Source organism: Lampetra planeri, chromosome 28, assembly GCF_965212315.1.
Source record: "Lampetra planeri chromosome 28, kcLamPlan1.2.h2, whole genome shotgun sequence".
Classification (NCBI taxonomy): Eukaryota; Metazoa; Chordata; class Hyperoartia; order Petromyzontiformes; family Petromyzontidae; genus Lampetra; species Lampetra planeri.
The window spans coordinates 11519661-11543271 of NC_136134.1; the positions used below are offsets into that span (position 1 = coordinate 11519661).

The window sequence follows — 23611 nt, forward strand, 5'->3', positions numbered from 1 at the left end:
CTACACCATGCATGGGCCGCTCGTCAGAGCAACATTTAAAAATCATATGGAATTGCATTATTGTGCAATACGTTACAAGGGAGCGGTGGCACAGCAGTTGGCGCACTGCACAATAAACCCGCCCTGACCATCGTGGGGAAGTATGGTCAAACAACTCCACGTGACCGACAGGGTTTTTTTGGAGAGGCTTGACAGCGGGCTGTAAATAGTTATAATTGATAATTGTGACGTATTTTACTCAACATGTTATTGCGTCAGCATTTGAGTTGCATGGGACCGGTGCGAGGTAGCAACTTTGTTCCCAGCGATGAGAGTCGGTGACTCGGTGTGACAGTTGTGACCACAGCATCCTCGCGGTCGCGGTGTAGAGGGTGATTTATGCTCGTTGAGACTCCACGTGAACGGAGCCCCCGGGTGTCGAGGATGATTGAGCCCCACGTGTTTGTGTGATCACGGATTTTAATTTTATAACTTTCGTGACTGCAGGAATTATTTGGTTCTTTCGGTTAAGTCACGTCTTAACCTAACGTGACTTAACCGAAATAACCAAATAATAATGATCACGATTCTCCAGCAAGAGTGACAAAGACAAAGACACACCGTGTAGCCTTTCACAAACTGTTGGGGCAAGTGCTGTTAGCGAGCACCGATGAAAGCTGCCACGATACACGATGGGGTGGGTGGCCAACACCACGCCCGGCCGCCTTTGTATCCCCGGTTCTGATGTTTTCAACACCGCACCGTACCAGGTACTCGAACTAGGGGAGGCCCATGACCGGTTTAAATATTCGCCGCTGATGTCAGTAGTCGTGAACTGGGCTCGCCGGGTTTGTGGCGCAGTGCGCTAACCATTACACTACCGCTACCCATTCGCGTACACACACACACGCATTCACACATTCACACATTTATCAAACCGCTAATTGGGCAAACGAATATTTTATTAGAATGGCATTTATACTTACAATTATATTTAAAACGTCGTACTCAAAGTGCACTTACACCTATATACACGTGTGGTGTGCGAGTCACACGTGCGTTAACGATGCGCACACGTGGATCGCGTTCTGCAGAACGACCGACGCCTACACTAATTATTACTGTCATGTAGTGACCCCCCCCCCCCCCCCAATTAACTCGATATTCACATTGCTATTGGTGATAGATTTCTGTCGATCACCTGTGGTCCACGGTTCGATTGTGTCAAATTACTCCTAAAAATCCCGTGTGTGTCCGATTGATGGAGATGATTAAGTTTTTAAAAACAGACTTTTAAACTTGTGTTGATCGGGAGATATAATGTGAAAATGATGCGACCTGTTCTCGTCGGCTTATCTTAGTCGCGGCGCGTCCACGAGCTCGCTCTCCTACGCACCGACAGACTTCATCTTGTCGTGTTAACAAGGGAAAGTAGCGGAATTGAACTTCACATTAAATTAACCGACAGAATCTCGTAACATCGCAAAGTGCGCGGCGCAATGAGAAATTCTTCCAAGTGGCCCAGACGGCCGAGATGACCACCACGACCGACAGGACCACCACGACATACCTCTCCGGCGAGCCGTGGCCCAATCGGAGGCGAGGGTTGCCCTCTCATGGCCGACTGCCCCCCCCCCGACCTCGCAGCCAATGGGAGCCGAGGGGGAGACACAACGAGAAGACACTTGGGGAAAGTTGGCGCTCGCATGGACGAGAGGGAAGAAGCACTCGGAGGAGGGTGGAGAGCGCGAGAGAACTGCTGCTGCTGTTGTCGTGGCAGAGGCGGCGGTGCGAACGCGAAGCAGGGAGCCGGGCGAGAGCCACCCCGCCCACACCCCCCCCCCCCAGCCGGCGGCGTCCGTGCCCACCGCCGTTTCGACGGAGACAGAGAAACTCTTTAACACGCAGACGCACAGGCAGGCAGACGCACACACGCACAGGCAAGAGACACACACACAGGCAGGCAAGAGACACACACACACACACAGGCAGAAGTTGTGCAACAGCAGCAGGAGGAGGAGGAGTGAGAGAGAAGGAGGAGGAGTGGGAAGGGAAGTTACTCGCTCGGTTCGCAGCTGAGCGCCGCGCTCGGCTCGCTCCGTGCTCCGTGCGAGGAGCGATTTCCACGATCATAGAGAACAATAAAGCGACGACAACAACCACAAACAACAACAACAACAACAACCACAAACAACGACGACAAGACGAGAGAAAGTATTACAACTTTCAGCACGGTTTATTGAACGCGCAGCAAAAGCAGCAGCATCAGCCAGAGCGATAGACATCATCAGCAGCAGCATCATCAGCAGCACTTTGCCGGCCCGGTGTTTATGCAGCAGAGTTCTCAGGATGATGCGCCCGGCACCAGGACAGAACTACCCCCGAAGCGGCTTCCCGCTGGAAGGTGAGTCGACTGGTGGTGGTGGGTGGTGGCAGTGGTGGTGCTCTGTGTGTTTGTGGTCTAAACAGAGCGTGTGCGCGCGTGCGTCGAGTTATCCTGGGATTTGTTAATCCAGCCGAGCCCCGTGTCGTTGTTTGTTGTTGTTGTTGTTATTAAAGGTTAAAACAAACAAACGAACACGTTAAAGCGCCTCTAATGATTACCCCTCCACCCAAGCAGTGCGTTACCTCGCCGCGTTGTGGGGGGGGGGGTGCAGCGTGGCCCCCCGCGCCCCCCCAACCCCAAGCGCCCTGGCTGGGTGGAGAACTTCCCCTGTCTACTCAGAGCCACTTGCTGCGTGGGATCTTCCTGCCCGACGATGTCCGCCGGCATCTGGAGCTTAGACCGCGACCACCTCCAACAAACCCACCGCGTGCCGAGTCCTGTGCCTTGTCGGGCAGAGTCGGTGACGAGCGCCTTGAGTGGCTGGATCCCGCGTGCTGTGCACAAAAAAGCCATTGGCCCTCAGCGCCACACTGTATATATATACACGTGTAGTTGTAATGTGCAAGGCCGCAGGGTTATTTTTGACACGGGACGTGTTGAGATGGTTACCTGCCACACGTCACCTGTGCACCACGAGCAGCATAGCCGCAGCAGCGTCACCACCTGAGAGAGGGCCCACGTGGGTAGCTCGATGGGCACGGGCGCGACATTCGGGGTTTCGCGCGCACGTGGGACTACGACCACACGGCGAGTGAGACTCTGTCTCAGCGAGTGAGACTATGTCTCAGTGAGTGAGTCTGTGTCTCAGTGAGTGAGTATGTGTCTCAGCGAGTGAGACTGTGTCTCAGTGAGTGAGTCTGTGTCTCAGTGAGTGAGTGTGTCTCAGCGAGTGAGACTATGTCTCGGTGAGTGAGTCTATGTCTCGGTGAGTGAGTCTGTGTCTCAGCGAGTGAGACTATGTCTCAGTGAGTGAGTCTGTCTCAGTGAGTGAGTCTGTGTCTCAGCGAGTGAGACTATGTCTCAGTGAGTGAGTCTGTGTCTCAGCGAGTGAGACTATGTCTCAGTGAGTGAGTCTGTGTCTCAGCGAGTGAGACTATGTCTCAGTGAGTGAGTCTGTGTCTCAGCGAGTGAGACAATTCCCCAGCGAGTGAGATTATTTTCTGGCGAGCGAGTCTATTTCTCGGCGAGTGAAACTGTGTCTCGGCGAGTGACAACTCTCGCCTCGGGCTATGCGTTCCAGCCCGCGTGTTTCCTCCCGGGGCCCCCGCATCTACACGCGTCTCGAGTGCTCGGATAGAGGGGCTGCGGCTCGCGAGGTGGAACACGATTAGCAAACGGATTTGATGAAAGGATTAGGCGCAACATGACTGGGAATAATCACGGCTGAATCGGGGCCGCGACCCGACTCTCCGCGTCCCACCACGTTTGGCGTGCACGCGCGCGCGTGTCCGTGTGTCTGTGTGTGTGCCCGTGTGTCTGTGTGTGTGTGCGTGTGTGTCTGTACGCGTGTCTTTCTGTTTGCGTGTGCGTGTGTCTGTGAGCGTGTGTCTGTCTGTGTGCGTGTGTCCGTGTGTGTCTGTGCGCATGTGTCTGTCTGTGTGCATGTGTCCGTGTGTGTCTGTGCGTGTGTCTGTCTGTGTGCATGTGTCTGTCTGTGTGCATGTGTCCGTGTGTGTCTGTGCGTGTATGTCTGCATGTGTCCGTGTGTGTCTGTGCGCGTATGTCTGTCTGTGTGCGTGTGTCTGCGTTTTTTTGGCCTCGCATTAATCTATCATCAGCAGCTTCCCATTTATCCCTGCCTCTGTTCTGTCTCCTGCCCTCGTACTCTGCCTGCATCAACACTTACACAAAACACAAACTCTGAACAAATTCGTCAATTACGCGCTGCCTTTTAAAGGGAAGGCACATGCACACACACACACATATATATGTAATATGAATGTTTAAAGGCCACACAGAGTTATTGACAAACGCGTTGAGGTTTGTTTGTAATTCTTATTAATATCATCAATTGTACTTGTGCACCACTGCCAACGCAGCATGCAGGATCACCCCAAATAATACCTTTAAAAAAGAATCATCGATCATCATCGAACCACTGCTGCCCGTTTTGCTTGGTAGGCACACTCGCTCCGTGCTGCCAACGCAGGCAAATCCCCGGGGCGTCTTCTTCCATCGACCTGCCGGGGTCGTCCGTGGCCAACGTCGCCGCAGGGTTGCGCAGTTACCCCGCTTACGTCCGAGCAACCCAAGGCGGCTGTTGCCACCTGTGAGCGTCTCTTTGACGTCGGAGCCGTTCTGGTGACACGCGCGGAGATTAAAATCTTAGCAATAATTTAAGCTCTTAAGTAATTTTTAAATATAGGTATTTTTTTATTGAGACCCCCCCCCCCCTCCTCCTCCTCCCCCAGTAAATGTGTAATTGTAACCCGGAATGCGCGCGCACAGTCGCTGCTGATGATATCCGATGCGTGGCGCGTGTTGTACAGGCGCGAGTGAGTGGAATTCACGCAGCCGAGTGTCAGCTTTCTGACGACACGAAACTCCATTCGCCGTTGATGTAAACACCGGGCGAGTGGCGCGTTCAGGGACCCAGCCGCCTCGTTTCTCAAGGGAGTGCTGGGCCGCAATTTAATAAACACATCGCGACGCGATAGAAACACGCGCGGTGTAGCGCAGCCGTCTCGCACCCAGGGAGCGATGAATCACGCGCTCCGCCTCCTCCTCCTCCTCCTCGCCCGGCGTCTCTGGTGTGTCGTCAGTCACCAGTAAATGTGTTCGCTTTATGTCGCCCGTGAGCGCGATCGTCCCGACGGAGCGAGACGCACGGAGCGATCGCGGGGCCCGTTATCTCCAACCGTTATGGCGATGTCGCAATGATTATTGTTGTTGTTGTAATCATGATGAATGATGATGACAACAATGTTGATTAACCCCGCAGCAAGCCCCCCCCCCCCCTGGATTCACCACACAGGGGCCTGGCGTACCGAGCCCTGCGGGTTTCACTTCCCGGTTCAATTCCCACCCCCTGCCGATAATCTCCATCGAGGAATGTGCTGCCCCCCCACTCCCGCCCCCACTCCCCGCTGCGTGTTGACGTTTGAGAGCCGGTGAGACGCTTCACAAGAGTAGCGCCGTGCGTGCCGGGGTCATAGCTCCCCCCCCCCCCACCATTCCCATCTCAAGACGACACCGGCACAGAGATTGTTAATTCTCACGCTCGCGCGCTTAACAAGCGCTCCCGTCATACATTTAGGCTCCTTGTAGTGTTTAATCTGAAAATGAAAGTAGAAGGAATTGTAACGTATGAGACTACATTTTTCGTATAATTAAAAAACGCGTGCGTAGACCAGGTGGAGGACACCTTGAGGCGGGCCACGTCCCGCGCGCAAACGGGAGCCCGGAGTCTCAGGGCGACACCCCTCGGAGTCTCCCTGGTCCCGCCCGCGACTTCGGCAGAGTCGCGGGCAGAGCCAGGCCCGTGCCTCCTCCTCCTTATTCACTCCCCACGTTGAATCTACCGCCTAGTTATCGCTTGACACATCCCATCCGCCACACTCCCTTCTGGGGGTGCGCTACTTATCGTCAGGATCAGAAGCAGGAGTGGAGTCCCCACTGACTAAAGCCCGCAGAGCTAAGGAGCTCTTTTTCAGGGCCGCTCGGTTGGCTGACAACATTGATACGAAAAAGAAAACAGGTCACGTCAATGTCGGCTCAAATAAATAAACAAACGAAGGCGCGCCAATATTAACTAAAACTCAACCAAAGTCAACGAACTCTAACTCAACTAAATTAATTACCTAACAAAATGCGTGTGGGATCTAATTAATTATTTTAACACGAACATGAACGGGTCGGAAAGAGAGATTATACCTCCGCATTATCGCAGAAAAATACATAAACGTGTCGGTGATATTTTAAATTATTTTGTTAATATCTAACGAAGCGTAATTATTTAGGCCCTTGGGTTTATTTTCTGGACGTGCAAAATGATGGCAACTCGAGTGCCCGTGTGAGTGAGCACGGGGGGATGAACCTCCCGTGTCAATAATTGGAAAAACACGGCGTGGACCGGGGATTCTAATGACCCCTGATATAAATTCCCAGCATCTTACCAACAATATACCACACACACACATATCATGAATACTGTATAGATTTTGTGCAGTCCTTTGAGCAAATCCACTGCTGGATGAATCAAGCCTCCTCCTCCCACACAACTTTGTCGTTGGTCATGGGGTCTATTTGACCATACTGCACCAGTGTGGCTCACCTCGGCCCGGAATTACATTCACGTAAGGTAATACAAGTTGTGCACGTTAAACAAAGCAAACAAACAATGTCCTTAACAATTACTGTTAGAAGTCTATCGTCGGTATAGTGCAGTCAAAGACAGTCCTTGGTCTATCCACTGCTGGATATAACGAATGTGTCTTGTCCGCAGGTTAGGTGATGGGGGAGCAAAGTTTCCGCCCCAGTAAACACAACGAATAAACACAAGAAACACAATAAACACACTAACAATACACACAAACGCAATAATATCAACAAACACAATAGTCACAATAATCACAATATCAACAAACACAATAGTCACAATAATAACAATAATCACAATAAACACTAAACACAACACAATAATAACAATCACAATTAACACAATAATCGTCATCACCACACCGCCATCACACCGAGTAATTAAAACTCACTCGCACACAACACTTGCGGCTGTCACGGGTCGAGTGCGTTCTCGTGAACCCGCAGTGTGCATCGCGTGTGTATGAATACTATATATACACACACTCGTGTGTGTGTGTGTGTGCGTGTTTGGCTGGGAGTGATTGTATGAATGAAGACTATGGGATGGAGGTGTACACGCGTCGTTACGCGCGTGCTTTGTGTACGCGTCGATCGACACACGGGACGTCCTTGCAACGACGAGATGTTCCATGTCAAAGGATGCTCACGCAGGTGTAATACTGATCAGAATCAACATCTTTATTTAGACTGCGGGAGGAGGAATCCGATGAGCTATGAAGCTCTTTTTCACAGATGTCCAGTAGGGGCGGGTCGGCAAGTTACAACAACAACAACAAACAATACAATAAATATATCTCTTAAATTCATTAATCAAATAGCAACGGCAGGATCAACACGGCCACCACCACTATCCACATCGTTCCCTTCAGAGACGGATCTAGAAACGTCCCAGGGAGGGTGCGGAGGCAGTCAATACAAGTCAACATTTGTAAAAACAGAGACCTTCGCTGATAAAAGTAACAACAACACAAAGCAAAACCTCGGCTAAATTTCAACAGGCTGCCAATTCTGAATGCGCCACAGGTCACCTGCACCACTGCCGCGACCGAGAACCTAACGCCCCCCCTCCCACTTTGTGACCCCCCTCCCCCCCCCCCTCTTGTCCCGGGCAGTGTCGACCCCTCTGGGCCAGGGTCGCGTGAACCAGCTGGGGGGAGTGTTCATCAACGGGCGCCCCTTGCCCAATCACATCCGGCACAAGATCGTGGAGTTGGCGCACCACGGCGTGAGGCCCTGCGTCATCTCCCGCCAGCTTCGCGTCTCGCACGGCTGCGTCTCCAAGATTCTGTGCCGATACCAGGAGACCGGATCCATCCGGCCCGGGGCCATCGGAGGCAGTAAGCCCCGGGTGAGCGTGATGGATGGATGGGATGGATGGCACCTCACCACCAGATGCTCACTCACTGACTCATTCACTCACTCAGCCCAGCCAGACAGACGCTCACCCACTGACTCATTCATTCAGCGGACACTCATTCACTCACTAAGCCAGCCACTCGCCCCATATGGCCATAAACGACAAGCAGCAGCACGGACAGAAGCAGCACCACCATGACCAAGCATCAGCATCACCGTTACCGCCACTTACACCTCCACGACCACCATCATAGAAGAGCAATCATAGCAGTACCACCACCATCAACAGCAACAGCAATAGCCACCATCTACCACTAAGTAGCGACGACGTTACCACAGCGCTTGTGCCAGGCTAGGTGCACTTGGAGGCTATCACGTGAAGTGTGGAAGGCTTGCTGCTGGCAGGTCACGGGACAGACCCAGGAGTTGGGGGTTAGATGGATGAGACAACTTAGATGACATCGACCCCCACCACCACCATCAACACCACAACCACCACTCGCCCTCCACCCCAACCACCACCACTCCCAATCTCACGCGGTGAGCAACAGCCTGGCGCCCCCCTCCTCCCTTAGCCCCCACCCCCCGCACCCCAGGCGACCCTCACAACCCCGAGGCCGGCCCCGGATTCGGCCTCGGGGTTCCCGTGCACCCCCCCCCCTCGCCTCCCCCCCGTCGTGACTCGTCGCCCCCTCCCCCCTCACCTCCTGCCCATGAGCAGAAGGCGCCTCGCGCGACTCCACGCAGATCACTCAGAGAGACTCACTCGGAGAGACTCAGAGAGACACAGAGAGACTCACTCAGAGAGACTCGGAGAGACCCACCCAGAGAGACACAGAGAGACTCACTCAGAGACTTGGAGAGACCCAGAGAGGTACAGGGGGCCCTCGGGGGAGGGGTCACTCAGAGTCGATCCCGGGACCACCACCACCACCCCGTCACTCCACGTCGGATTGAACGCAGCCGAATTGGTTCGTGAACGTTTTTTTAATTAATTGATTAAAATAACATATCACTTGGATAATTCCTGGAGAATGGAACGTTTTGCTGGAAATGGAACGTCTCAGTCGAGATGGGACATCTCGTTGGCAAGTGTCCCGGGCGTCAAAGCAAACCTGCACGGCCAAGTCAGAATGGCACGTGCACACACAGACACTCAGTCACACCAAACAAAGACAAAGAGCCCCGTATAACCTCAACAGACTGTTGGGGCCAGTGCTGTTAGCGAGCACCTATGAAGGCCGGCACGGCACACGAGGGGGTGTGTGTTCAGCATCACGTCCGGCCGCCTTTGTCTCCCTCGCGGCGATGTTTCGCACATCGCACCACGTACTCAATTGAGGCTGAGTCGACCTAGGGGATGCCCAAGATCGGTTCAGATAATCGCACCTGGTGTTGATGGCCGTGAGCGGGAATCGAACTCGGGTGGGTCGGGTTCGTAGCGTAGCGCGCTAACCGCCACACGACCGCTCCCCACAAGCTAATGGCGAGACGCACATTCACATATATGTATACGCAGCAAACGCGTAATGGCACGTGTCTACTAACATTTAAAATCTACTACGTGAACAGTTGGTGTCGATACAATGAATATCGCACCCAGTACATTGTCGCGCGCGCTTAGCGCCGGCATCGACTTGGCATCAGGGAATTCCTCTGCAAGCCACCTGGTGGAGTTCGGGTTAAAGTCTGGGATGTGGTGGTTCAGCGCTGTGGAAAGACCGGTGAATTGTAATGATTATTATTCTTGGAATCATTGTCACGACCACGAACACTGCCACCACCACATTCATCACCAACCCCCGCGATCATCGTCACCGTCACCATCATCATCATCAAGCCTTCGACAACTTTGGTGAGCTTCCCGCTGTTGCCGCATCGGCGGTGTTGACGCAGTAAATACCACGCCGCGTGTCGGCACTCCAGACCGTGGCTCTCGTTTCATTGTCGTTGCCCGGTTTTACTGACGAGCGCGCACGCACATTCACACCGCGCGCATGTGTGTGTGTGGATGTGTGTGTGTGTGTTTTATGCATGCCGATGTGTGTGTGTGTGTGGATGTGTGTGTGTGTGTGTTTTTTGCATACTGGTGTGTTTGTGGATGTGTGTGTTTCATGCATACCGGTGTGTGTGTGGATGTGTGTGTGTGTGTTTTTGCATACTGGTGTGTTTGTGGATGTGTGTGTTTCATGCATACCGGTGTGTGTGTGGATGTGTGTGTGTGTGTTTCATGCATACCGGTGTGTGTGTGGATGTGTGTGTTTCATGCATACCGGTGTGTGTGTGGATGTGTGTGTGTGTGTGTTTTTGCATGTTGTATATGTATGTGTGGGGAGCGGTAGTGTAGCGGTTAGCGCGCTGCGCTCCAAACCCCGCCACATGTGTTCGATTCGATTCCCGCTCACGGCCAACACCACTGACGATTATTTTAACCGGTCTTGGGCCTCCCCTAGGTCGACTCAACCTTAAATGCGCACCTTGTGCGGTGTGGAAAACATCTACAAATTGGGAGACACAAATGGTGTGGGGGTCTCCGGAATGTTAGAGACGACACAAAGACAAAGATTCCCCGTATAGCCGAAACAGACTTTTGGGGCAAGTGCTGTTATCGAGCACCTATGAAGGCCGGCAAGGCACACGAGCGATGAGGTCGCCAGCGCACACAGACACACACGTGTAACGAGACGGAGCTGAACACGTGTGTGTACGCGTGTACGAATACAGATTGTTTTACATCCGTGTTTGTATCTCTTCGGGGCACGCGGTGTGCTCATGTGGATTACAGTTCTCTGAGAACACGTGAGTGGATATCCACGGGCTCTGTGTCGGCTCGCAGGCATGCGCCGCTGGTGTTTTACAAGGCTGATGGAATCTTACACATGTATATATATATAAATATATATTTAGTTTTAACGATGCACAGCTGGCGAATCAAATTAATCGTCGCGATTCAGGGTCTCGATTCGATGCAATTATCGATCGTTTGATGTTATTCAGACAATACGTTGTCAATGTAGCGGCCTCTAGCGACTGCTGGGGTCACGCCAACCCAATCGACAGACACCGGCCCCAACGCACGCGGCTCGCTGCACGCGGTGGGCGGTCGGCACGGACCGCGTGCGCGCTCACCCCTCCCGTGAACACCACGAGCGCTAAAACATTTACACAACACGGAGAGGAGCACGAACTCGTTCCAGATGAAGCTAACGACTCGACGCAGATACTAACGCGATTAGTTGCGTTAATCGACGCTAAGATCAGCCGCGTACACACATTAGGGATGCACCAGTCCGAGGGACCGAACGAAGGAATGAACGAACGAACGAACGAATACACGTGTGCTGCTCCTCTGAAGCGGGTCGCAGTGAGCACGCGAGAGGCGTCGTGGTCGTGTCTGTGAGTGGATGAATGAGTGAATGAATGAGTGAAGGAGTGAGTCGATGCGCGCGCGTGGCTGAGTCTGTGAGTGAGTGAATGAAGAGTAGATGAGCGAATGATTGGCTCGTGGGTGAGTGAGTGAATGCGTCGGTGAGTGAGTCTGTGAATCGGTAAGTACACGCGTCTGTGATTAATTGGGCTCGCGAGTGAGTGCCTGAGTGAGTGAGTGTACGAGTGAGTCCCTGAGTTATTGAGTCTGTGAGTGAGTGAGTGTACGAGTGAGTTCCTGAGTGATTGAGTCTGTGAGTGAGTGCCTGAGTGATTGAGTGAGTCCCTGAGTGATTGAGTCTGTGAGTGAGTGTACGAGTGAGTCCCTGAGTGATTGAGTCTGTGTTTGTGAGTGCCTGAGTGATTGAGTGAGTGCCTGAGTGATTGAGTCTGTGAGTGAGTGCCTGAGTGATTGAGTCTGTGAGTGAGTGAGTCTGTGAGTGAGTGAGTCTGTGAGTGAGTGTACGAGTGAGTCCCTGAGTGATTGAGTCTGTGATTGAGTGAGTCCCTGAGTGATTGAGTCTGTGAGTGAGTGCCTGCGTGATTGAGTCTGTGAGAGAGTGAGTGAGAGTGAGTCTGTGAGTGAGTGCCCGAGTGAGTGATCGTGCGAGTCGGTCCGCGCCGGGCGCTGACTGGGCGGCGTGTCTCCCCCCCCCCCCCCCCGTGTCGACCACGTGCAGCAGGTGGCGAGCACCGACGTGGAGCGAAAGATCGAGGAGTACAAGCGCGAGAACCCGGGTATGTTCAGCTGGGAGATCCGGGACCGGCTGCTGAAGGACGGCGTGTGTGACCGCGCCTCGGTGCCCTCGGGTATGCGCGGCGCGAGCGGGGGCAGCGCGACTCGCGCACCGCGGGCCTCGTGCGTGTGTGTGTGTGTGACAGGTGTGTGTGTGTGACAGGTGTGTGTGTGTGACAGGTGTGTGTGTGTGACAGGTGTGTGTGTGTGACAGGTGTGTGTGTGTGCTGATTGTGTGTGTGTGCTGATTGTGTGTGCGCGTAGGTATGCGACAGATCTTCACCTTCTGTATCGATGTGACAGGTGTGTGTGGTACGTTGTGTACAGGTGTGTTTGTATTCGTTCTTATGCATGTGTGTATAAATGTGTATGTCAGGTGTGTGTGTGTGCGTGTGACAGGTGTGTGTGTTTGTATGTTCATGTGCAAATGGTGTGTATCTGTACAAATGTGTACACGCGTGTGTGTACGTGTTTGTATATTTGGCGCACTGTATTGTACTCTTATGTACATGTATACGTACACTTATTTATATACATGTGTATATGTTGACGTGTATACTTAGGTGTGTGTGTGTGTATATATATATCTCGATATAGGTATGTGTTTTTCATTCGTCTGATTATGTCTTCATGTCTGTACGGCCTGCGTGCATGTCTGCACGTGTGTGCGTGTGTGTGCATGTGTGCACGTGTGTGCGCATGTGTGCACGTGTGTGCGCATGTGTGCACGTGTGTGCACGTGTGTGCGCGTGTGTGCATGTCTGCACGTGTGTGCGCGTGTGTGCATGTCTGCACGTGTGTGCATGTGTGCACGTGTGTACGCGTGTCAGGCCGTTAAGATAGGGATCTCCGCATGACCACTTTCGCCATGAAAATCGTAAAAAAAACCCGGCCTCGGATTGTGCCACTCGTGTAGAAATGTCGAGCAACAAACGACCACCGCACTTGCAATGCAGAGGTGGCCGGTTCGATCCCAGCGCCCGACGCGGCAGCTGAGACGATGTGGAAAGTTTTTGTTTCATCCCCCCTCCTTCACCCCCCATCCTTCGCCCCCCTCATTTAGCCCCCCCCCCTCCTTCACCCCCCCCCCCTCCTTCACCCCTGCACCTTCTTGTCCACCCAGCAGCTGCTGCTGCTGGGTGGACAATGGGTAGTAACCACCGTTAGTCGACCTGCGGGCGGCGTGGTAGTGGTGGTGGTGGGGTGCAGTGTGGTGGTGGTGTGCAGTGTGGTGGTGGTGGTGGGGTGCAGTGTGGTGGTGGTGGTGGGGTGCAGTGTGGTGGTGGTGGTGGGGTGCAGTGTGGTGGTGGTGGTGGGGTGCAGTGTGGTGGTGGTGGGGGGGTGCAGTGTGGTGGTGGTGGGGGGGTGCAGTGTGGTGGTGGTGGTGGGGTGCAGTGTGGTGGTGGTGGTGGGGTGCAGTGTGGTGGTGGTGGTGGGGTGCAGTGTGGTGGTGGTGGTGGGGTGCAGTGTGGTGGTGGTGGTGGGGTGCAGTGTGGTGGTGGTGGTGGGGTGCAGTGTGGTGGTGGTGGGGGGGTGCAGTGTGGTGGTGGTGGGGGGGTGCAGTGTGGTGGTGGTGGGGGGGTGTAGTGTGGTGGTGGTGGTGGGGGGTGCAGTGTGGTGGTGGTGGTAGTGGGGTGTGGTGGTGGTGGTGGTGGGCCGCGCCGTCGCCGTTCTCGCCGTGCGGTTTGTCCGTCCGCGCGTATCAAACCGGCGCATTCGTTTCTAGAATTCCACTAGAAACGGTTACCGGTTTCTCCCTTTTTGAACCGGTATTCGTTTTAAAAATGGTTACCGATTTACCCGGTTATCGTTTAACAACCGTAGTATATGTGCTTACACGTGTCTATGCGTGCGTTCATACATGTGTGCGAAAACACGGACGTGTTTTACACTAGCAACGTACATATATGCGTCTATGTGTCGGTGTGTGTAGTGTGTATATATATACATGTACGTGTGTTTAAGAATGTATACATAGGTGCAAGCTGCACCCAGCCTGGCACAAGCCTCGTGATGACGTCCACGCAACTTGGTGGCGAACGGATGTCGTTGTGTCTTTGTGTTCTACGCAGAGCCTGTGTGTTGTGTACACGATCACTGTGTGTTGTGTACACGATCACACAGAGAGTTACGTGCCTGTAGAGAAACAATTGTGTCAATATTACATCCGCTTGTCATTGTTCAGGTCTACCTTGTGTGCACAGCACTTGTCCCAACAGTCTGTGAAGGCTGTCGGGGGGATCTTTGTCTGCGTTCTGAGTGAAATCGGAATCGCTTTTAACCGCATATTCTTCTGGCAAACCTCTGAGCGATGTTCACGCGTGCGCTCACTCGTGAACACCTCATCACCCCCACATCTTCACTCACAATCATCATCAGCATCCCTAGTGATCCAAAACGAATCTCTCCCGCATCTTCACTCATCATCATCACCCCCCACTCCCCGTGCGTGTGTCGCCTGTTCAGGCGATACCCACCGCGCTACGTGACCGGCCCCCCACTCGCCTTCCTCTCTCGTACCGTCACACTTCGCTCCGTCTCCTCTCCCTCTCTCTTAGAGGGCCACTCTACATCTGTGGCATCACTCTGCCGACGTTCATATGACACGCTCGCTGCGACTTCGCGTTCCGCATCCCAGCTCGTGGAGTTGCTATAGACTGTGTGTGTGTAGTTGATATAGACTGTATTTGTGTGGAGTTGCTATAGACTGTATGTGTATGGAGTTGCTAGAGACTGTATGTGTGTAGTTGCTATAGACTGTACCTGTATGTAGTTGCTATAGACTACCTGTGTGTGTAGTTGCTATAGACTGTATGTGTGTGGAGTTGCTATAGACTGTATGTGTTTGTATTTGCTATAGACTGTGTGTGTAGTTACTATAGACTGTGTGTGTGTGTGTAGTTGCTATAGACTGTATGTGTGTGGAGTTGCTATAGACTGTGTGTAGTTGCTATAGACTATATGTGTGTGAAGTTGCTAGAGACTTACCCGTGTGTAGTTGCTATAAACTGTATGTGTGTGTGTAGTTGTTATGGACTGTGTGTGTGTGTGTGTAGTTGCTATGGACTGTATGTGTGTGTAGTTGCTATAGACTGTATGTGTGTGGAGCTGCTATAGACTGTACCTGTGGAGTTGCTATAGACTGTATGTGTGTGTAGTTGCTATAGACTGTACCTGTGGAGTTGCTATAGACTGTATGTGTGTGTAGTTGCTATAGACTGTGTGTGTGTGTGTAGTTGCTATAGACTGTATGTGTGTAGTTGCTATAGACTGTCACACGGAGTTGCTATAGACTGTATGTGTGTGTGTAGTTGCTATAGACTGTATGTGTGTGTGTAGTTGCTATGGACTGTGTGTGTGTAGTTGCTATGGACTGTATGTGTGTGTGTAGTTGCTATAGACTGTATGTGTGTGGAGCTGCTATAGACTGTACCTGTGGAGTTGCTATAGACTGTATGTGTGTGTAGTTGCTATAGACTGTACCTGTGTGTGTGTAGTTGCTATAGACTGTGTGTGTGTGTAGTTGCTATAGACTGTATGTGTGTGTGTAGTTGCTATAGACTGTATGTGTGTGGAGCTGCTATAGACTGTACCTGTGGAGTTGCTATAGACTGTATGTGTGTGTAGTTGCTATAGACTGTACCTGTGTGTGTGTAGTTGCTATAGACTGTGTGTGTGTAGTTGCTATAGACTGTATGTGTGTGTGTAGTTGCTATAGACTGTATGTGTGTGTGTAGTTGCTATGGACTGTGTGTGTGTAGTTGCTATGGACTGTATGTGTGTGTGTAGTTGCTATAGACTGTATGTGTGTGTGTAGTTGCTATGGACTGTGTGTGTGTAGTTGCTATGGACTGTATGTGTGTGTGTAGTTGCTATAGACTGCATCCACACGCGCGCGCACACCCGCGCTTAAACACAGATTGTGTTTACGTGTCACACTCCAGCATGTACACACACACGCGCGCGTGTACACACGCAGACACAGAGCTGCTGCTGTGTACACACACGCGTGTGGGTGTGTACACACGCTCCAGCATACACACACACACACGCGTGTGGGTGTGTGTGCGTGCTGGAGCGTGTACAACGATCCTCTCTGTGGGTAGTGGCTGGACTCCGTTCCCCGTGCACACGTGGATGGATGTCCCCGTGCACACGTGGATGGATGTCCCCGTGCACACGTGGATGGATGTCCCCGTGCACACGTGGATGGATGTCCACGTGCGTCCCAGTTTCGCCGTCTCCGGCTATCGCCCCGGCGCGCACGCGTCACCGACTCGACGTTGCACGCGACAGTCGACGCAGCCGGAACTCTCACGGCGAGCGAGCGACTCGACGATTCACGCGGCCGAGGGGGTTTAACGCGGCGCCACTGGACCGCTAGAGGAGGACTCGCGGAACATTTCCGCCAAATAATAAAACTGGACGACCATCAAACGCGTGTCTGAGGCGCGCGGTGTTCGCACACCACGCGTCGATCTGGTGGTCATCGCCCTCTCCGCACGCACGCAATGCATGACGCGTAATCACTTAACACAAAATACATTCTTGTAAAGCTCTTATGTGAAATGTAATTCTGGTAAGTCACCCTGAGTTGATGTCTACAATAACTCGCATCGGCTGACGGCCGAATAGCCCCGGCAGAGGCGTCAATTCGGTGTGGGGGGGGGTTGATGAGCCGTGTCCCTGCAAAGAGAACGCGAGTCGGGACTCTCTCCTGGTTCTCTCTCGTACAGACACAGAGCTGCCGCTGCTGCTGCAGCCTCCACGCGAAACGATCTCCCAAATAAATCACCACTCACTCACTCGAGCCGCCAGTCTCAGCCCATTAACGTCTGTCATTAAAACTCGCTCGCGCAACACAGCTGCCACTTGTTAGAGCCAGGAGCGTACGCTGCATGGTACCGGTGATGTGCATCGTGTACTTATTGCTCATATTTTATACATATGTGTATGTGTCTATGTATATATGTGTGTGTGTGTGCTGTTGGCTGGGTGCGTTGTTCATTGTATAAATGTGCCCTGTGTAAGTTGTAGATTTACAAATGTCGCGTGTGCCGTCGTCACGCGGCCATCGTGCACACACGCGCCACTTCGCTCGCAGCAGCAGCAACTGAAACAACAAAACAACTCCATCGCGAGGGATCGTTTATTGTCCGGAAGAAATAATTTAAACAAGAATACAAATGACGACAGTGACATTTGAACAAGTGGTTGAAACTAAACTACAACTGCAGAATGAATTGACGCGCGGGAGTCACCCGACCGTCGCCTCCCCACGCATTTCGCACACACAGTTCAACGATAGACACACACGTACACACGCGCACACACGCGCGCACACACGCACACACGCACACAGTTCAACGCTGGACGCACACACGCACACGCACACACACGCACACACAGTTCAACGCTAGACGCACGCACGCACACGCACACACGCACACAGTTCAACGCTAGACGCACACACGCACACACAGTTCAACGCTAGACGCACGCACACACGCACGCACACACGCACACACAGTTCAACGATAAACGCACACACACCGCACGCACACGCACGCACACCCACACACACGCACACACACACAGTTCAACGATAGACGCACACACACACGCACACACGCACACACACGCACACACACGCACACACAGTTCAACGATAGACGCACACGCACCACGCATACACGCACACACGCACCACGCACACACGCACCACGCACACACGCACCACGCACACACGCACACACACACACGCACCACGCACCACGCACCACGCACCACGCACACATGCACACATGCACACGCACACACACTCACACACACACACGCTACACGTGCGGCGTCTACAGCGATGATTTATAAATGAACATCGACGAGTCGAGGACTTCTCGTGCTCGAGTTTGTGGGCCCTGGCCGGCGGGGGGGCCCTCTGAGAGCCCCGCGTGAGGGGAGCGACTTGGGGGGGGGGGCGCCTCCTCCTCCTCCTCAACGGCGGTCGTCTCTGTGCTGCTGTCTCTGTGCTGCTGCTGTCTCTGTGCTGCTGCTGTCTCTGTGCTGCTGCTGTATCTGTGCTGCTGCTGTATCTGTGCTGCTGTCTCTGTGTGCTGCTGTCTCTGTCTCTGTGCTGCTGTCTCTGTCTCTGTGCTGCTGTCTCTGTGCTGCTGTCTCTGTCTCTGTGCTGCTGCTGTCTCTGTGCTGCTGTCTCTGTGCTGCTATTTCTGTCTCTGTGCTGCTGTCTGTGTGCTGCTGTCTCTGTGCTGCTGCTGTCTCTGTGCTGCTGTCTCTGTCTCTGTGCTGCTGTCTCTGTCTCTGTGCTGCTGTCTCTGTGCTGCTGTCTCTGTCTCTGTGCTTCTGTCTCTGTATCTGTGCTGCTGTCTGTCTCTGTGCTGCTGTATCTGTGCTTCTGTCTCTGTGCTGCTGCTGTCTCTGTGCTGCTGTCTGTGTGCTGCTGCTGTCTCTGTGCTGCTGTCTCTGTGCTGCTGTCTGTGTGCTGCTGTCTGTGTGCTGCTGCTGTCTCTGTGCTGCTGTCTCTGTGCTGCTGTCTGTGTGCTGCTGTCTGTGTGCTGCTGCTGTCTCTGTGCTGCTGTCTCTGTGCTGCTGTCTGTGTGCTGCTGCTGCTCGCAGTGAGCTCCATCAGCCGCATCTTGCGCGCCAAGTTCGGCAAACGCGACGACGAGGAGGAGGAGGAGGAGGGCGCCGAGAAGAAGGACTTCGGCGACGACGGCGACAAGAAGGCGAAGCACAGCATCGACGGCATCCTGGGAGACAAAGGTGGGCGGGGACGCGCACACGTACACACACACACATGTACACACACACACGTACACACACACACGTGCACACACACGCGCGCACACACACGTACACACACACACGCGCGCGCACATGCACGCACACACGTACACGCACACACACACGTACACGCACGCACACACGTACACACACGCACGCATGCACACACGTACACACACACGTGCACACACACACGTACACACACACACACGTACACACACGCACGCGCACACACACACACGCGCACACGCACACACACGCACACACACGCACTGACACACGTACACACACACGTACACACACACACGTGTACACGCAGGGGACTCGGATTGTCAGGGCCACGTTGTCTGAGGGTCTCACAGTCTCCAACCTCGGCGTCGTTCACTCCGTCTCCCATGGCCGTGCTGCCTTTGTGCCATGAAGAAGGGCCATTGCCCGAAACGTTTACAACGGAAGTACGTGCACCTACATTTTGTTTTCATTGTAAGGCCACGCGGTGTTGTTGATATTGACACGGAATGTGTTGAGTTGTTATTCTTTGTGAACCGCTGCCAACGCAGCAGCATTGTATCATCTGTTCCGTGTGTGTCTCGAGTGAGTGGGTGTCGAGCGCTACGCTGCGCTACGAACCCGGCGACCCGAGTCCGATTCCCCTTCACGGCCAACACCAGTGACTGCTATCTGAATCGGTTATGGGCCTCCCCTAGGTCGACTCAGCCTCATATAATTACCTGATGCGGTGTGTAAACATTGCCGCTGGGGAGACAAAGGCGGCCGGGCGTGGTGCTGGCCATCCACCCCCTCGTGCGCCGTGCCGGCCTTCATAGGTGCTCGCCAACAGCACTTGCCCCAACAGTCTCTTTCGACTATACGGGGGATCTTTGTCTTTGTATGGGGGTGTTAGCGCGTAGGTTGTTCGTCTGTGCATGCTGATTGTGTCGGTGTCAGTGTGAGTGCGTGTGTTTGTGAGAGAGTGTGAGTGAGTGCGAGTGTGTGAGAGAGTGAGTGTGTGTGTGTGAGAGTGTGAGTGCGTGTGAGTGTGTGAGAGAGTGAGTGTGTGTGTGTGAGAGTGTGAGTGCGTGTGAGTGCGTGTGAGTGTGTGAGAGAGTGAGTGTGTGTGTGTGAGAGTGTGAGTGCGTGTGTGTGTGAGAGAGTGAGTGCGTGTGTGTGTGAGAGTGCGAGTTAGTGTGAGAGTGTGTGTGAGTGCGTGTGAGTGCGTGTGCATGAGTGTGAGTGTGTGCGAGTGAGTGACTGAGTGTGAGTGTGTGTGAGTGCGTGCGAGTGAGTGAGTGTGTGAGTGCGTGCGTGCGAGTGAGTGTGTAAGAATGCATGCGTGTGCACGTGCGTGGTTGACTGTTGTGTTTGTGTTTGCCTAAGTGTGTAGTGGGCGTGTAAGTATGTGAGAGAGCGTGTGAGGGTGTTTTGTACGTGTTAGAATGCGTGTTTGTTTGTGTGTGTTTGCGTTCGTGTTATCCGGGGGTGTTAGTGTGTCCGTGGTCACGTCTGGTAGTGTGTGAGTGCGTCTCAGTGTGTGAGTGTGTGCCATGCCCGCCCAACAGTCCGTTCAGGCTACGCGGGAGATCTGTGTCTTTGCAAGTGCGCGTTACGCTGTCGGTGCGTGTTAGAATGTATCTCGGCGCACACTAACACATTGCACATTCACGGCACAGATTCGATGTCCGCGTGTGGCTGTTAGCGCGCCTCGCTACGCTACAAACACGGCAGAGGCCCCGAGTTCGATCCCCGCTCACGACCCGGTGCGATGTGTCAACATCGCCTCGATGGAGACAAAGGCGGCCGGGCGTGGTGTTGTCCGCACCATCCCCTCGCGTGACGGTCATCACAGGTGCTACTCGCTAACAGCACTTGTCCCAACAGCCTGTTAAAGCTAGACGGGGGGTCTTTGTCTTTGCATCGGGGATGCTCCCTCAGTTCGGCACGCCGTTTCTCATCAAAACAACAACAACTACCCACGGTGTGAGCGGACAGAGCGCCTGCCTATTACCGAAAGCACCGGATTATAAGACGCACTTTCCACCCCCTGTATGTGTAATCGATCATTTGTGTGCGTGGAGGGGGGGTCTTATAATCCGGTAATTAAACAATGTATTTGGTGGTGATGGATGCTGCTGCGTTGGGCCAAAGCACAGACAACAGACATCGCGATGTCCTGTAAAGGGTCATTGCCCGAAACGTCACCAATGATATATTTATTTTAAGGCCATAGCGTTGTTGACGAGTGCTTGTGAGTTATCTATATTATACAGAATCCGGTAGTTGTGTGTGTGTGTGTATACGCGTGGTGTGCGTGACCATCATCTGTATAACTGTATTGACATGGGCGTATGCGGCAAGGTCGGAGTACCCACACTCTACCCCACCACACGCGGACCGGGACTCAGTGTGGCGGCTCGCTCGGGGGGGGGGGGGGGGACGGTGGTTTCCGCAGCTCGAGTGAGCGTGGCGATGCGGGCGCAGTGTGGACACGCGGATTCTCACTTCGCTGTCGAATTCCCCTCGACGTAAGCGTCCAGTGAGCCCCGTGCGGCACAGGGGAGGCTCTCACTGTGGCCGCATCTCTGAACCATCCCTGCCACCAGCAAGGGCCGTCCAAGCGAGTCCCACTCTGCTCACGACGAGACGTTTGAGTGCCGAAACCGGCCCAGCGCTATCTGCGCGTTGATCCGATATACTGCTGCTGAAACATTGCAGCAAGAAGTTCGCGTGGCTGTTGGGATGTGTAAAAAACACGTAATTTTGATGGTGCGGAGAGACAAATGCGGGAAAGAATCTGATTGTCTGCATGTTCATTGTGTTATTTATATTATACAAGTGTGACTATGCGTATATGGGAAGCGGTGGCGCAGTGGTTAGGGCACTGTGCTACAAACCCGGCGACTCGAGTTCGATTCCCGCTGAAGGCCAATACCAGTGACGATTATTTCAACCGGCCTCCCCTAGGTCGACTCAGCCTCAAATCAGTATCTGTTGCGGTGTGTAAACATCGCCACTGGGGAGACGAAGGCGGTCAGGCGTGGTGCTGGCCACCCACCCCCTCGTGTGCCACCGTGCCGGCCTTAATAGGTGCTCGCTAACAGCAGTCTGTTAAAGGCTATTCGGGTGACCGTTGTATATGCACTTAGCGTCATTGATGTGCATGTTGGTGATGTGTCAATCGTAAGTGAGAGGTGATTGCACCGAGTTCATTGATGGTAATCGATTGCCCACCCCTCGTGGGCATTCTCATCAATGCGTTTCTTGTTGATTTTGTGTGATCAGGGCAGAACCGAAGAGACCTGAATGTTATTTGCAAGCCTGTCCCGGGGGCATTGGTCCGCCAGTAGGGGGCGATGATTGCTGCTGCTGCTTCTGTGTGCGCGTGTGATCCCAAGTTATCGCTTACTGTGTCATTTTCGAATTTCGCCAAATTTGGACACTGACGCCACTGGCACGCGATGGCCTCACTCTTGTGAATGCCGTCACGGGATCTTTAACGTCTGCTGCGAGTGAAGGAGACGGCGCGGACGAGTGTTGTCGCGGTTATTAAACGCCGGCAGTATTGACTGGGGCGGCCGCTGTAGCGATTCCTGCACACCGCGCACGGCGGCTAGCCCAGTCCGGGTGCTGTTCCCCTTCAGGGGAAACCGCTGAGCGGTTTTTTTTTAACGGAAATTTCTCACGCGTTGGAGTCTCGCACCATGGCGACGATAAAGCCGACGTGGTGTGGACGTTCTCAACGACCCGTGAAGGTGTTTGTGGTTAAAGTAAAGGTCATTTTTTTTAGTCAGACAGACTGGCGAACTAACAGACGGATGGACGGACACAGACTGGCGAACAGACAGACAGATCGACAGACAGACGGACAAGTGGACGGACGAACAGACGGAGATCCGAACAGAGGGACAGACAGACAGACGAACGGACAAATGTAAGAGGCAGACGAAGAGGCACGAGCAGGCGGACACGGGAACCCGTTGTGCCGAACGCTTCGAGTTGCCTCTGCAGAGTCTGCAGCTGAGCGCCCTGATGGTCTGAGTGGAACTTCGCCGAACCTCACAGCGCGTGCAATTGCGGGTCGGAGGAACACTTCCCTGGCAGAACTAGAACCGGGTCCTCAACACGGGCGGAGGAATGAACGAAGTGACGTTCACGGGAAACCGTGTCCCGTGGTAGTCGCGTTAGAGGAGTGACGAGCGAGTGAGCGGAGTGAATGGGTTCCTGCCGACTTTGACTGCACCATCAAACTGGACGTGGGACTCACAGGAGCACTGACCTCTGACCGGGACCGCTTGATCCCACGCGGCAATGGGAGCCGCTCGCAAGGGGGAGGGCATGCGGGCGGGGGGGGGTCATCGGCGATTAAAATCTGTTATCGCGCCGCGGGGGGCAGCGGGAGTTCGAGAAGGAGGGGGGGAGGGCCTCTCACGCAATTACCCCAATTAGAGCGAGCTGCGTGTCAAGGACAGTCTCGGGGTCACGAGGCCACGTGGAGGCTGTGTCACACTTATCACCATCATCACCACCACCATTATCACCATCATCACCACCATTATCACCATCATCACCACCAACACCATCGTCATCATCACCAACACCATCGTCATCAC

The 23611-nt window shown here is 53.6% G+C and overlaps 1 protein-coding gene across 1 annotated transcript in view; it reads left to right on the forward strand.

The window, feature by feature from the left end:
• The first annotated feature begins 1693 nt into the window (after nt 1-1693).
• Nucleotides 1694-23611, forward strand: part of LOC144728468 (paired box protein Pax-7-like) — a 101210-nt gene continuing 79292 nt past the window's right edge. Inside the window, exons 1-4 of the mRNA XM_078607934.1 lie at nt 1694-2383; nt 7798-8033; nt 12148-12277; nt 18837-18983. Coding sequence (XP_078464060.1) covers nt 2329-2383; nt 7798-8033; nt 12148-12277; nt 18837-18983 — 568 coding nt within the window. The 5' untranslated portion in view covers nt 1694-2328. The remainder of the gene's footprint in view (nt 2384-7797; nt 8034-12147; nt 12278-18836; nt 18984-23611) is intronic.